A 15,802-nucleotide genomic window follows, 5' to 3' on the forward strand; every position below is an offset into this window, starting at 1 on the left:
TGTACCCCGTGTCCCCCCCTCCTGGTCCCACAGGTAGTTTAGGAAAGGCTGACCGAAGGGGCCATGTGCTCTCTTGGGTAAGGGTTTGTGAGGGTTGTTTTGGTCCCTTGCTTTGGTGGATGAGGGTCCTGTTGGAGTGCTGGGTAGCAGTCTACAGAATTACAGAATCAATTAGGTTGGAAAAGCCCTCTGAGATCATCGAGTCCAACCCATGACTGAACGCCACCACGTCAACCCCACCAGGGCACTGAGTGCCGCATCCAGTCTTCCTTAAGCACCTCCAAAGTCGGTGACTCCATCACCTCCCTGGCGGCCCATTCTAACGGATGGGGAGGAAGCGTTAATGGCTAAGGAGAGCCGTGCTTCCCGGGCTTATTTCGGGCGGGATGCTCGGGGAGCCGTGCTTCCCGGGCTTATTTCGGGCGAGGTGCTCGGGGAGCCGTGCTTTCCGGGCTTATTTCGGGCGGGGTGCTCGGGGAGCCGTGCTTTCCGGGCTTATTTCGGGCGGGGTGCTCGGGGAGCCGTGCTTTCCGGGCTTATTTCGGGCGGGATGCTCGGGGAGCCGTGCTTCCCGGGCTTATTTCGGGCGGGACGCTCGCTCCCTGTTCCCGGGGCCAGCGCTGTCCCGTGACGAGCGCCGCGGGGCCGCCGGGCGCTGCCTGTCCCGCTGCTGCCGCCAGAGGGCGCCGCGGCGGCCGAGCGCCTCCCCCTGCAGCCGGCGCTGGCGGCCGGTCCTGCCGGGAGGAGGGACGGGGAAGGCGGCGGCAGCAGGAGGAGGGCGGGCAGGCGGCGATCGCCGCACCGCCACCAGCCGGAGGCCGCTGGCCCGCGCTCCTGCGGCAGAGGCGGGCAGCCGGGCGCGCCGTGCCCCTCGCCTCCTCCCCGCGCCGTGCGGCTCGGCGGCCCCCGCCAAGATGTCTCGGGAGCCCGGCTGCAGCCGCTGGCTCCTCTTCGCTGCCTGCGCCCACCTCGTCTGCCTTCTCCCGCCGCTCCGCGCTCGGGGTGAGTGCCGGGGGCCGGGCCGGGACGCCATGGCGAGGTGAAGGGAGGAGACCCGGGACGCTCGGCCCCTCCGAGGAGGTGCTGGCAGGGAGGAGGGCACGCAGAGCTCGGAGTGGCGCCGGAGCCGCCGGCGCTCGCTGCCTGCTCTGTCTCGCCCCGGGCGGGAGCCGCGGTGCCCCGGTTCCCGAAGTTTGTTGGCGGGCCGGGCCGGAGCGCGGCCGGGCGGCGTGGGGTCCCTGCGGGCTCCTGCTGCGGGGCAGCGCCTCCGGCCCGGCGTGTGCGGGCGGACAGCCCGAGCCGGGAAACCGGCCCTGGCATCGGGAACAGCTCCGGGAGCAGCCCAGCCCAGCGCGGAGCGCTCTGCTCGTGGCCGGGCAGCGCCGCACTGACGGCGTGTTCTGCTCAGGGCGGGGGAAAGGTAAAACCGCCCGCCTAAAATGCCAGCCGAGAGGAAAAAAATAATTTACTGTGTTTTAGAGATGGTTTTCCTGTGTCTAGTCAGGTGGGAGAGGATGAAAGGAGAAGAATTAGTAGTATGTCAGCGATTGGGTTGCTACGGGCTCCTGGAGTTGGGAGCTGTTGGCGTGAGTGTAAGAGACAGAAGTAAATGTTTACATCTGTTTCTCATTATTTCTAGTCCTGAATATTTCCATCTCTGTCAGCATAGGCTTGTCAGTTTGCTGTGAGCTTTTGGATTTGATTCTCTTCCCCTGCTAATGGCTAGTGTGCATCAAAATCATGCAGGGGGGAAATGGCACTAATAAATCATGTTTTCAGCAAAGTAAAACTCTGATATTTGAGTTTTTTTCCTGCTAAACACTTTTACTGAAACAGCTTGGTTTTTGGAGGAGTCCTAATACTCTACAGCTCTTCTTAAAACTACATTTCGTTCTTTCCAGGATGAGTAGTTTTGCTCCAGTAAGGTACTGTAGCACTTGTAATCGCAAACAGCTTGCAATCACGGCCAGAGAATAGCAGATTCAGTTTTTCTGTATTTATTGTACGTGCATACATACCTACATACATGCAGGTAGAAGGCCAAAATGGAAACACTTGTGTTCTTGTTTAGTAGGTCTTGATTAATGCTTGTATGGAATTTATTCACCAGAAGCTTCCTGCAGTATTGTGGATTTCTTTTTGTTTTTTAAAACCTGTTTATGTTTCAGAGTCCATCCTTTCCCAAATAACCCGTGCTTCTGAGATGGCCTGGATAGTAAGTTTGTTCTTTGAAAACAAAAATAATGTGGATTGCCTTTCACAGAAGCAAATAGCTTGTTTGTCAGTAGTTAGGTAATTTCATAAATTCCAGCTTGCAAGTGGTAGCTTACAGAATGGGAAAATATATTCAGATGATTTTGTATGGTGTAACTTCTAAGCAATCAGAAGGGATCATGATGATGCTTTTTCTTCTGCTGTTTTTTTTGCTTGCCTTTACAAAGGTAGTGTTGTATGCAGCACTCATCCAGTGGTTCAAAGTGGTGATTTCAGCTGCCTTCTTCCCATATGTGCCATTTATGTAAAGAAATATAAGTAGTTGCTTCTATTTTATGAAAAGCTTCAGATGCTGTAAATTTGCTTGCATCAGCCTTTCCTCTTCCTCCTCCCCCTGCTCTCCCCATTTTGTGTTGATGAATCTAATACATTCTTATCTGGCTAGACCAGAGTCTTTGATGCTGATAGGGTGAAGAAATATTATGAAAGCTTGCATATAAATACACAAAACTAATTTGTAGTGCTCACAGGCTGTCTCATAACAGAAAATCCCATCTCTTTGACTGACAGCATCAGTGCAGATTTTCTCTGGAATCATGTCAATCCATAGAATCTTATGTTCTTTGAAAACTTGTAAGGAGGAAGAAAACCAACCAAAATAAAAATAGGCCTTTCATTCAATTATTATTAGAAGTATAAAGAAATTCTATTTTAAGTGTTTTCTCTACTGTGTACAACATAATCAGTGGCTGTCATTATTTGAAGTGGTTATTATCAATCACAGTTTTGCCATACATTAAGTCATAGAATTGTTAGTTTTCTGCAGCTCATTTAAACTGACCCAGAGCTCAGTGAGGTGGTTGGAATGACTCTGGGGTCAGTCAACCTTGAGTGAGACTGTAAAAGAGGAATATAACAGAAGTGTTGGTTTTCTGTCTCAGGTGGATTAGTCTGAGAAAGCAAAGAGTTAACTCCTCAGTTTTTAACATCCTTTGCACTTCAAGGACATGTAATTGTAAACGTTTGGAAGTTGTTTATGCATGAAAGAGTATTACCGAAGAAAGGGTTGCTTTTATATATAAAATGTCATATTATATATAATTGTATATATTTATACAGTTTATTGTATTTTAATGCTGCAGTATTTACATCCATTTTTCTATCCTGCACATATTCCTGCAGTTCAGTTGCTGAACAATGAAAATAATTACTGAGTTCTACTTTCTATTGTTATAAGCAAGTCTACTTACTTATCAAAATTTTAATGGAAGTAATAGAACGCTTGACAAAAAATAAATAGGAATTGAAGGAAGTGAATGAAAAATCTCGTATTACGTGTCCAGGTTTTGAATGGATCCAAAAATGTTGTCTAGCTTTTCCAGTGGATTTTAGTCATGCTCTCAAAAGACACAGAGATAAGATTGATGATAACATAGAACTTTAAAGTATTTCTAAAATTGCTTTGCTTTTCTTATCCTCAGTTCTTGGCTGTTTAGCAAAAGGAGGGGAGGACTAGTGATAGACACGATCTTCTTTTGTCTGCTTGTGTCAGATGATATGATGTTAATGCACAACGTGTGTTAACAACCTTCAGAGTACGCAGTGCTTTAAACAATGACGTGACAAATACAAGATTACAGGTTGCATTTAAGATGGTGCCATGCTGGTTTTTTCTGCTTTGGGCAGCTTTGTCTGTGAGAAGTGATACAGTTCATCACCCTGGTCTTTTGGTTACTGTGATACCTACAGGGCTCGAATTTTTACCAGCTAGTAAGTTTCTTCTTGCAATGTGTTTTCTCTGTGCTCTTGGGCAAGACAGTGGTCCAGCTGAGGTGTGGTTACATTGTGTGAGAACACAGAAAAGGACTAGAGGAAATTCTGGATTTAGCAAAGGTACCTCTGGCTCCAGACATTGATATGTGTTATATCAGGGAGTTATAGGAAGAAAGAAATTGTTGCAGTTGTCGGAATTAATAATGATGTTTGGGCACGGAAAGTTACTGTTTTGTTACAGTAGAATCTGGTAGCTCCTAGACACAGGTCATCCTTCTTTGTGCACATATGACCTGCACACAACAAAAAGATGTCCTTCACACAGAGAATTTATAGTTTCTGCCTGTGTTGTCCAAGCGACCTGGCCATGAGCTGCATCTGGGGTTGGAATTTTTCTATCGGTGGTCCACTCCTGGGAACATCTTGTTTAGAAACCTCTTGGAAGTGAATTGCATGTGAATGAATTCATCTTGGAGTTGTCCACTTGTGCCAAGGCAATGTATTTTCTACCAACCCTGTGGTCCCTTTGTTGATATGTTGTAGGCCAGCTAAATTCACCATGTTCTTTTCCTGCTGCCCTTTTCCCAGAATATCCTTAGAAGAGGATATTTATTTCCATGCTGAGAGATGGTTGCTTAGCCAGAACAGTCTTGGCTACAGCTGACTTCTGAAGACTGCTTTATCAAATTAGATGTGCCTAACAGATTTGCTAAGAGGTAGAAGAGTGTTGCTAAGATAAATTCATACAGTCTGTGTGCGTGAAAAACTTCATTACTGTTGGGTGAAGACTCTTGAGGCTTTTTTTGGTGGTGTCTTCTTGGGTCTGTTAGTCTGTTTTGTGAATGGTTCTTCAGTAGTTTAAAAATAGTCTGAACAGTTCTTGTCTTATTAAAATGTATTAGCTGGAAATAATCTTCCTGATATACTAAAATGTAAAAGATACCAAGTCATTTTAATGTGTTTAATTGTTGGGAAAGGAGGGAAAGCTCCCTTTCTGAAGTCACAGGAAATAAGAATAATGGTATAGCAAGAGACTTTGGCATTCATTGCATGTATTGGTTTGTTGAATATATTATATATATGTGTGAGTGTTGAAATTGCTGTGTGACAGGATCAGAGCTGGTTGATTTTCAAGGTCCACCTCCTACAATAATGACCCATCCCCACATGCAGGAAGGCAGGCAAAGGTGGCAGGAGTCCCACATGCACAAACAGGAGCTCCTGGCAAAGCTCAAACATAAAAAAAGAAGGACATGAGATAGAAATGCAGTCAGGTCACCCCAATAGTAACATGGAGACACTGTCTGAGAGTGCAGGTATGCCATTAGGAGAGCCAGAGCCCACATGGAGTTGAATCTGGTGAGGGATTTAACTTGTGAAAGGTAAGAAAAAGGGCTTCTGCAGGTGTATCAGCAAAAGGGAGACTAGGGAAAATAATAATAGGCCTTCTTATGAACAGAGGACAAGGAACTCAGAACCTTCTTTGCCTTGGTTGATATTATTAAGACTCACCTTCAGAAATCCCTGGCTCCTGAAACTCATGAGAAAGTCTGGAGCCAAGAGTTAATGGTTGAGGGAACGTTTGAACAAAGTGGACATACAGAAGTCCACAGGACCTGATGGCAGGCACATACAAGTGCTGGTGGAGTTTGACATGTCAGTGCAAGATGCGATAGTCTTTGAAAGGTGATGGTGACTGGGGGAGATTGCTCAAGACTAGAAGAATATCACCCTGGTCTTCAAGGAGGGCAAGGATAAGTTGGCTCGTGGTACCTCAGTCCCTGGGAAGGTGGTGGAGTAAATAATCTGCAGTATCGCTGCCAAGAGAAAGAGCAAGACGAACGTGAAGGACAAGAGGATGACTGGGAGAAGTCACCATGTTTTTGAGTGGACAGTCATGCTTAAGCAACCCAAAAGACTTCTGTGATGACAGACTGCCTTCATGAATGTGGGGAAAAATAACAGATGTTGTTCATCTCAACTTCAGCAAGGTGTTTGAGTTCAGTCCTGTCTCCTATAATGTCCTAACAAACTGCTGGAAGTATGGGCTGTGTCTGTGGACAGTGAGGTGGGTAGAAAACTGTCTGACTTGGTGGGCTCGTGGGCTATGGGGAGTGGCTCCAGTACTGTTTGACCTTTCATTAGTGACAGTGAGATGTGCACCCTCAGGGAATTTGCAGAAGATACGAAGTGTGCAGAAGGAGTTGATGCACCAGCTGGTTGTGCTGCCATTCAGAGGGAGCTCAGCAGGCTGGAGAAGCAGGCAGACAGGAAACTTGGGAAATTGAGTTTGTGAAGAGAAATACAAAGTCCAGCCCTGACAAGAAGGCACCCTGTGCAACGTTGCACATGGGGGGCACACTGTCTGGGAAACAGCTTTGCAGAGAAGGACTTGAGAGTCCCGGCGTGCAGCAAACTGGTCATGGACCAGCAGCGTGCCATTGTGGCAAAGGTGGCCAGCAGCCCCCTGAGCTGCAGGGGAAGGAACAATCTTGGCAGCAGGGCAAGGGAGGGGACCCCTCCTGTCTGCTCAGCCCTGCGTGAAGCAGTGTGACACGCCTGGGGTGCTATATCCAAGTTAGGGCCCTCCAGTACAAGAGAGACATGGACGTTCTGGAGTGAGTCTATGGACTATGAATTATTAATAGATTGGAATCCCTGACAGACAAGGAGAGGCTAAAGGAGCTGGGGCTGTTTAGCCCAGAGAAAAGAAGGTTCAAGGAGGACCTCCAATGTGTAAATACCTGATGGGATGCAATAGAGAAGACAGAGACAGACTCTGATACTTGACAGGACAGACATCAATTTATACAAACTGAAATACAGGAAATTCTGTGTGAACATAATTACTTCTTTCTTTGGTTTTTGTTTCTTTTGTTGTTTTTTGGTGTTTTTTTGGGTGGGTTGGTTTGGGGGTTTTTTTGGGGTTTTTTTTTTGTTTGTTTTGTTGTTTTTTATTTGTTTGTTTGTTTTGGGTTTTTTTGTTATTGTTGTTGGGATTTTTTGGGGGGTTTTTTTGTTTGTTTTTGTTTTTTAAATCTAAGAATAAGCACTAGAAGAGATTGCTCAGAGAGTTTATGGAGTCTGTTCTAGGAAATAACCACAACCTAACTAGACAAGGTCCTGAGGATCCAGTTCTGGGAGGTTGAACTAAATGACCATTAGGGATCCTTTCCAACCTCAACAAATCTGTGGTTCTGTCATACCAAGATGAGTAGGTTGTTTAATTAACTCCCTGAAGAGCTTTATCTGTGCTCTCAAAGACATGGTGTGGAATAGGTGATCTGATTATTGTTTAATTTGTTTCAAGGATCATGTGTGTTAATATTTTATTATTAAAATATTAGGATATATAAATAAATATAAAATAAAACTTAGGAGCAGTGTGGCATGGGTTATGGAATGTACTGTGATGACAGAGGCAGCATCTCTTGTCAGTCACAGTTGTCTTAGGTTTCATGTGTCATTCTTTAGGTGCATACTAAAAACTGAAAATCAGGCTTGTGAGTAGGCTGAATTTTTGAGGGGATGGCACTTCTTCAGGTTAATACTACATAATTAATACATTTCCTGGAATAAGACTGTGTTGTGTTGATCTTGTAATTAGGATTGTGTCAAGAACAAGGTGTGGATCTGGTTTGTGTAGGGGAAGCTATTCCTTGTCTGGATCTGTAAATACTGATATAGTGGAAGAAGAGGAGGAAAATGACTTTCAGATTTGCTTAGCTGGTTAGAGCCTGGTTGCTCATAACATGGATTCAATCCCTGTACTGGCCACTCATTTAAGAGTTGTAGGTCCCTTCCAACTCAAAATATTCTGTGATTCTGATTTATGGCCACTATGAGTCTGCTGTGTTAGAATGATTTTGGGATGTCTGGATCTAGACATGTGATTTAAGACACAGGTTAATCAGGACCTGAGATGTCACTGAGACGTGAACCTCAACTCCTGGACACTTGATGAAATTTGATCTCCAGCTGAAAGAGCATTAGGATGTAGGTGTTCAGAGATGAGGCACCCTAGACCTAGAACAATCTTGTCTTGCTGTCCTATATTGTAGGTTTCTAGTGCATCAAAGGAATGATAATGACTAACAATTCACTCTGAAGTAAATTTCAAGCAATAAATAATTTAAATTTGTAGTGAGACAATCCACTTGAATTTTTCCACTCCAGTTTTTAAGAAAACCCTCAATTTGACCATGATGAATAGTATCGTGAATTCCTTCCAAATTGTAATTTGCTTTCATTTGCATCTCTTCAGTACTTTTAAGAAAAAAAGATTTCTTAAGGAGAGTCTTGGAAAGGTTTTCTTATATTAAATAGAACTACTTTTACAAATGAGCAGGCCGAGACAAATTGAGTGACTATATCAACAACAAAAAAAGTAACACCAGAACCCATTTCAGGATTATTTCTTCTAATACAAGACAGAAGGGTATGCAAAGGGTGGTGTCACTATAAATAGTTTAAGATAATGCAACTTCTGTGCAGATCAGCTCTGTGGGGTCCCCTGTCCTTTTTGGAAACATTTGTTTGGGTCTCATACATTTACAAGTTCAACTGTTGTTCAAAGATGGCATTCAAAGCCTGTTCAACTTCACTTTCGATAGAAAATTCTGTCAGCCACTGTCAGTTTCTGTGGTTCCAAGAGAATCTTTGGTAATCCAAACTTTAACCTAAAAACAGTGGACTGCAGGTCTCCCATGTGGTAACACATCAAGTTATCAAGTGAGCTACTGAACTGAAGAGATTTTTTTTTTTCAAAAGGATTTATTTGCCTTGAAGCCAAGAAAAATTGGCTTCATATCAGAGTGATTTTTTTCAGTGATGGTATGAGAATTGTTAGGCAGCAAATGTATAAATTCTGTAAGAACAGACTCTCATGTTCACAAAGGTTATTACAAAAACAGTATTATTTAATGTGAAAAATCTATCCAAATGATGAAGGGGATTTTTTTTTCTACAGAACTTCATCAGTTGTGAAAGTGAGCTCGTGTAATATGAAAAAAGTCTGTTTTTTCTTTCAGCTTTTGCTGTAAGTGTAGTTTCTGAAGGTGCAGAAGATGAGACTGAACTACCAGTGCTGCAGGTAATAAATTTTAATTGCTAGAGCAGGAACATTTTACAGATGTTATAAATTAAGCTAGCATAGACCTGAGCAGAAAGCCTAAAATCTGTGGCATTGATTATTTTAATTATTGACTTCAGTAGTACCAAATTTCATATGACGTCTTTCTGTTCTGTGTCATATAAGTTCTTAGTGATATTGCTGTTGAGAAAAAATTTTGAGTATACAGCCTTTATTAATTCAAAGGCAGATTTTCATTTCGTCTTGGTTTTGTTAAATATAAAATACATTGAGAGGGAAATGGCTGCCTCTCTGCCAAATTAGCATTATTACATATTACCACTCAAGTCATAGCACGAGCAAAACTCGTGTATGAAATTTCAGATTAACCAGATTAGGAGAACTAATGGTCAGAGCTAGCTCTAGTTTTAAATAGTATACTGAGTGTTAGGTGTGTAAGCATGCATGTCCTTTGACAGACTTCTGACTACCATTTTTATGTGAGTACATATTTGTTACAAATATCTGTGTATGTATAAAAGCAATTTAAGGGAGGAAAATGAAAAAGCTGCAATGAATCAATACTTAGACTCTATAGCTGCCATTTATATCTAGTGATCTGACATCAAATACAATAGAAGTATAGTCAGAAGTAAATATTTCTAAATAATTTTTGGTTTTGATGATGATTGCTATTGAGTACAATAATTTTTCTAAGTGAAAAATATCCCTGTTGCAAACTGCTGATCTGCCACAGTGTCTGGGAGTCCTGGTCATGTCATTCTGTTGTCATTGCTAATAGGTTACTGTTTGTTAAATTCCATTCCTGTCTCAATCCAGCTGTTACCCTTCTTATATGGGGTATAATTTATGAAGGCTTTCCTACTATTTTAGAGTTTCAAAACCTTCCCTCAGATGAAGTCAGAGGTGCTTCCTAGAACTCTTCAGGCCAAAATATCTTTTTTCCCCTTTTTCAAGAAGCAACATTAACAGGAATATACAGGCAACAATTACTTTGTGTTTTAATAAAAGTAATTTTAAATATGGGTTATTCTTCACACAGTGTACCACAAAACACATAGGTTTTTGTTTGCATGGAAAATCAGTCTTCCTATGTTTCTTCTGATACAGGTTAGCTTAGAATGTTAATTTACTGTGCTATATATTGACAATGTTGTGTACAGATATCAAAATAAATTAGTCTTATATAAAATCTTTTAAATTTTATTGACCCAGGCAACAGGAAAAGGGTCATAAGAATGGATGCAGTTGGAGGAATTTTTGAAAAGGTTTTACAGATGGCTACCAGGGAAGTTGGAGCTTATTCATTTTAGTGTAAAAGACAGAGGAAAGATCGTCAGATACAAGTAGAGCTAAAAGGATTGCATCTGATATTTAAAATAAAGGGAGGAGGTTAAGTATTTAAAAATAGAACTTGTCTCAAGGGTAGGGAAACTTATGTGTGAGTGTATTACCAAGGATATGTATAGCTTTTCTCTCTGAAAACCTCAAAACACTGGAACCAAGATAAATCCTACAACGTTCTTATGCAATTAGTAAAGATGAGTTTGATTTTTCATGTGGACAAGCCAAAGTACTGGGGTGCTGTCACCTGGGATAAATTGTGTGACAAATGAAGGATCTCTTTTCCTCCCTACAAGTTTCTAGTGTTTGTGATACCTAAGTAAATTCCAGTGAAATCATGTTATCTGCAACAACCTTTTGATATTTGTCTTGATATAAATTGCATTTGAGTCTTCCTTTAAGAATTGTGTCTTGATAGAAGCTCGATAGTAGATTAAATGAATAGAGTGTGTCAGGTTTTTTATACACTGAACAGGTGTGTTTTTATTGTAGAGCTCCATATTCCAAACTTCGCACTCAGGAGATACATAATTCAAAAAAGAGACATTGTTAGTAATAATTTAAAGAGCTCTAGTATAAATTGAGTCATGGAAAAGCATTTTCACATTTTTTTTCTTACTCTTACTGTATTTTCTGAGTTATAGTATGCAAGCATATACGATGCAATTCTTGATGATGAAAAACACTTTATTTTTCATATTAGTTTTTGAGTTAAAACCTTTATGTACACATTTATAATCTGATGAGCGCTTTGACTCCCAGTGTATTTCTGTAGAAATATTTGAGGCTTTGTGTATATTCTTACTTTTTTTTTTTCTTTCTTTCTTTTTTATAGAAGTCTGGAAAAAGTAAAGCAATTAGTAAAATAGGCAGAGGTAAGTAGAGTATAGTGCTATTTAACAAATAGTTTGTTGGGTTTTTTCCTTTTCTTGGTTCATGTAGTCTCATCAAACAGAAAATTCTACATCTTTGATTGTGCTTGCAGTTCTTGTAGTTAAGTTTTTGTGAACATGTGCACTTGCACTGTGAAAAGGATGAATTGCTTTTTGTAGTGCACTATAGTTTAAAATAAATTTTTATGGTATTTAGTAGCTGTTCTTGTAACAATTTAAGATGAAAATGAATTTTGCCATTCTGCTAAGTCTAATTGTACTTGCAATACCTAGGGTTATTACAAATTGCTTGTAACAAACTCTAATAACTTCTTAACATCCAGAAGCAAGTATTTAAAAAGCATGTCAAACATTAATAGGTGAAACAGTGGTAAAAAAAATTTTGCTGCTGGACACGTGATAAATTATGAGAATAAAAGTTCTGCAAGGTTCTTCCCTCTCTGTAGAGTCCTTCTGGCAAAAAGTTAACAGACCTGACTTGTATTCTCTGCACTGTAACCGTGGATTTCTCACTCCGCTAAACCCTCAGGACTTGGCTCTGCTTGTTCTAAAAGGGCCCAGCTTAATTATGCCTGTCTTCTGGCATTTCCTCATATAATATTTCTCAATGCTGTGAGGATATGAGGAGCTCTGGAGAAAATGAAGGTTTTGTGGTGTCCCTAAGTACTCTTTCCTATTACTACTGTTAAAAAATATACTGGACTAGATGGACTGCTGGTCTGATGCAATACATCATTTTTTGCCTCTCCCTGATAAAGTTATTTTGGTTTGAGGTGGGTTTTTTTATGGTCTTTTAACCCATTTCTGTAGGTAAAATGTAAGAGCTTGAAACAGAATGTAGTTCTTGATGGTTCTTAGTTCCTCTGATATTTCATTCCTCTCTTTTGAGCGGTTATGTACAGATCAATAGCACTTTTGGATAGCAATCTTTCAAAAGACTTTTCTTTCTCTTGCTTCATTGGGTGTTTCTCAGCTTGAGAAACAATTGAGGTGTTGAATATTGTAACTATTTTCTGTTGACATTTTCATACACTGAATATGTCTTTTATTAACTACCTATAGCAAAGGAAACTATTTCCATTTGATTTAACCATCGAAGTAGATGTTATCTCACTCCTAAAAAGTGTGCTATGGTGGAACAGCACAGGTGTTGTTAAATGTACCATAAGTGAAACCAAGTGTAATTCAGATGCTTCCATGTCTGTAAGTATGCTGGTACTAAAACAGCAATTATATAAAAACAAGGTAGTGTTTGTTTTTTGTCTCTGTGGGTGTTTTTGGTGTCGTGCATGTAGATTTAGCCCTTTGACTCTCATTAGCATCAACAAAGTGTAGTTTCAGTTTTAACACAGATATTTTTGCTTTGCACAGGAAATCTAGCAAAGATCTTGCGAGGTAGCAATTAGTTGCTATTCAGACGTTTTTATTATGCATGAGATTTCATAGCAGGTTGTTTGGTGGTTCAGAGCATGAACACTGTTGATTCCTACACTCTGTGGGAAAAACGTGAAATGAGTACTGATATCTAAACCAATGCTTATTCCATCTCCCTAATATATCACCAGAAGTCTCGTACAATTTGGCAATGTCTTGATAAATATGCTAACACATTGAAGGGAAAATAATATTGAGGGAAAAGTGGAATAAGTCTAACTGCATCTTTGAGCTGTCGTAGGTCTAAATTAACAAATAACTGGTCAGAGGAACAAAGCAGTGTAATTGATCCTCAGATGCTGGACACAGCAATCTTCTCATAACCTGAGTGCAGATATTTGTGGTTAATGCTCTTTCTATTCACATTGCTTTCCTTGTGATCCTTCTTCGTGGGTTTGGTTTACTTCTTTTTCCTTGTGTTTACTTCTTTTTCCTTGTGTTTACTTCTTTTTCCTTGTGTTTACTTCTTTCCTTCTTTGGAATTTCCTTCTTTCCTTCTTCCCCCAGTTTTTCTCCACCTTTGTTCCACTGTCTGTCACTCATTTTACTCTATTTGCCAAGCTAGCTTTTTGCATGTGTGTGTGAACTTTATTCCTTCTCCACAATTTTCAACATTCTGTACAGATCTCCTGGGCATTCGTTTCTTTCCTTGTGGTGCTGTCTTAAGTTGTTGTATTCTGAGTTTCCTGGTACACTTTCTACCTAGTATCTGTAAAGTTCAGCCTTCTGTGGCCAAACAAACAGTATCATGTGTTATTCCTCCTCATTTATTGATACTTAGTTAATGGTCTTGATTGGGTTAAACAGCACAGATCAAACTTGTTGAGAGTTCTGGAAAAGGCATCTGTCCTCTTCCTTTTATGTTCTTATCCTCTGTTGTCGTCTGCTGTGCTGTGCTTCTGAATGGGATGGTATCTTCTTGTTTTTCTGAGATTTCCAAGTATCAAAGGAATATTCTATCTCCTACCATCAAGAAAATTTGGCTACCTGCTTCACCATCTGTTTGTATTTTATAAGAGGCACTTTTATAATCCATAAACATTTGCAAAGCTACTTCATTGATCTCTTTTCAATTTCTCTTAGCCTTCTCTCCTGTTTAAAATTTCTAGTTATGATGTTTTTAAACACTGTGAAGATGTGTGAGATATCGATGCTGTCATATTAGATAAGAGAATCAACTCAGTGTTCTTGTGTGTGCTTTTCTCCACCTGATGTTTGTTTCTGGGTTGGGTTTTAAACTCTTGGTCTGGGAAGCAGCTTTTCTGTTTCATTTCCTGGTGAGAGGAGATACTGGTCTATGACAAACACCTTTTACCTCTGGTGACAAGGAGTGCTGCTGTATTGGAGAAAAAGCAACCTCATGAGTGTGGCTGCTGTTAACTTCTCCACATCTTCCAGTCCTGCCATGCTCTTTGTAAATGAATCTTGAAAAGGACTGGTTTGGGTTTTTGTGTGTGTGTGTGTGTTAAGTATTGCCTTTTTACAGTTTCATGAAAGGTTGTTATAATTAAAGGAATAGCTTACTGTGCAACAGATTCCTATATACATCTGAGTTCTCACTAGCTTTGGAGCAACTCAGAAAATGGGTTCTTTTATCTTTAAATCTTCCTATTTTCTTGTTTACAGAATTAAAAGGAATTGTATTTGTCATCCAGAGTCAAAGTAATTCTTTTCATTCCAAGAGAGCAGAAGATCTAAAAAGAGATATTTTGAAACAGGCTGTAGATCTTGGAAAGGTATGTTGAGATAACATTAAGTGCACCTTGTTATATATGCTGTTAACTGCATTTTACTAAAAATATTGGAGTTTGTTGTGCCTTTTGCCAAATCCATTCTATTTATTTTGTTAATTGCTTTCTGCATGCTTACAAGAAAAAATTTTAGTGGTTATTTACTGATTGTATGCCGTGATTATCACTACTTTTAATTTCAACTATCAACCTTCTTGTGTAATGGCTATTATTGTTTGGATGGCACTGGATGCAAAAGTGATAAGAAAAACTTGGAAGAAGGCAGTTTTCCAATATGACTGCAGTGTGTTTACCAAAAAATAAAAAAAAAAAGATGCATTCTTTATGAAGTGAAAAACATAACAATTTAATGATTGGTTAGAATAATTTTAGGTGAGAATTTTAATAGAGCCAGTGAATGTGCTGTAATGTAGATTTTGTCAGAATTCCATTGCACAGTTGTGACATCGTGGCAGTAGAAGGAAGTGTGTGTGGACATTAAATTCCTAAGGCAGGCCTCCCCTCTTCCTGCAGCCGTGGTCCTCCACACCTCTCTTGGCCCTGTCCCTCCATGGTGCAGTACCTTCCCTAACTATTCCTCGTGCCTCTGCCACCCCTCTGCAGGCTGAGCACTGTGCCCTTGACCTGCTGGGTCACCCCTGAGATCTGTGTGTTGTACTTTACACTCTAATGTGAAATTTCATTTGTAAAGCTTAAGCTTACTTAGAAGAGGTTTTTGAGATACTTACATTGAAAGCTCAATGTGCATAAGCAATGGTTTATTTTCTTTGTCTTTTATAAAATTCAGAAAAATTTAAGAGTGGTGTACATCCACTGATATGAAATAGCTTGCTGTGAGGTCCTTTGACCTACTTTTCATTTCCATGGTCTTTGTTGTAAAGGAAAAAGAAATCTGATGTAAATTGTCTTATGTATATTAGTCTTGTAGTGCCTAAATCAGATTGCTGGATGATTTAGGCTTCATTTATCCAAGCTTATCAAACCTGTTGTAATTAAATCCATTCTAAATGCAATTTTTAATCCCTTAATGAAATCAGTCATGTGAACAGCCTTTGTTCTGCAGAGTTCTGCTGTTTCAGAGTCCTCTTCGGAATTGAGACGAGTGTTCAGATACAATGTGTGCAGAGAGGATTATGGTGTCAGTTGTTAAACCCAAGGATTTTAGTTGAGTTCTGTAATTGATGTTGCAGAATATGAGTAATGAAAAGTTCAGTAAGTAGAAGTACAAATGGTTTCAGAGAGGCTGGAATATAATAAGCATGTTTTGTGGGAGACAGGTGAAATCTTTTTGTAATTAGAAA

General features: G+C 40.5%; 1 protein-coding gene across 4 annotated transcripts in view; it reads left to right on the forward strand.

Annotated features, from left to right (window-relative positions):
* Positions 1-67: 67 nt before the first annotated feature.
* The window catches only part of B3GLCT (beta 3-glucosyltransferase), a 49,882-nt gene continuing 34,147 nt past the window's right edge, over positions 68-15,802 (forward strand). Inside the window, exons 1-4 of one of the 4 annotated variants that reach the window (XM_063394759.1) lie at positions 68-1,002; positions 9,018-9,079; positions 11,259-11,298; positions 14,377-14,486. In XM_063394759.1, the coding sequence (XP_063250829.1) occupies positions 387-1,002; positions 9,018-9,079; positions 11,259-11,298; positions 14,377-14,486 (828 nt within the window). In that variant the 5' untranslated portion in view covers positions 68-386. The remainder of the gene's footprint in view (positions 1,003-9,017; positions 9,080-11,258; positions 11,299-14,376; positions 14,487-15,802) is intronic. The other 3 variants (XM_063394758.1, XM_063394756.1, XM_063394757.1) reach the window with 3 other exon arrangements.

The sequence above is a fragment of the Prinia subflava genome, chromosome 3 (assembly GCF_021018805.1).
Source record: "Prinia subflava isolate CZ2003 ecotype Zambia chromosome 3, Cam_Psub_1.2, whole genome shotgun sequence".
In the NCBI taxonomy this organism is placed as follows: Eukaryota; Metazoa; Chordata; class Aves; order Passeriformes; family Cisticolidae; genus Prinia; species Prinia subflava.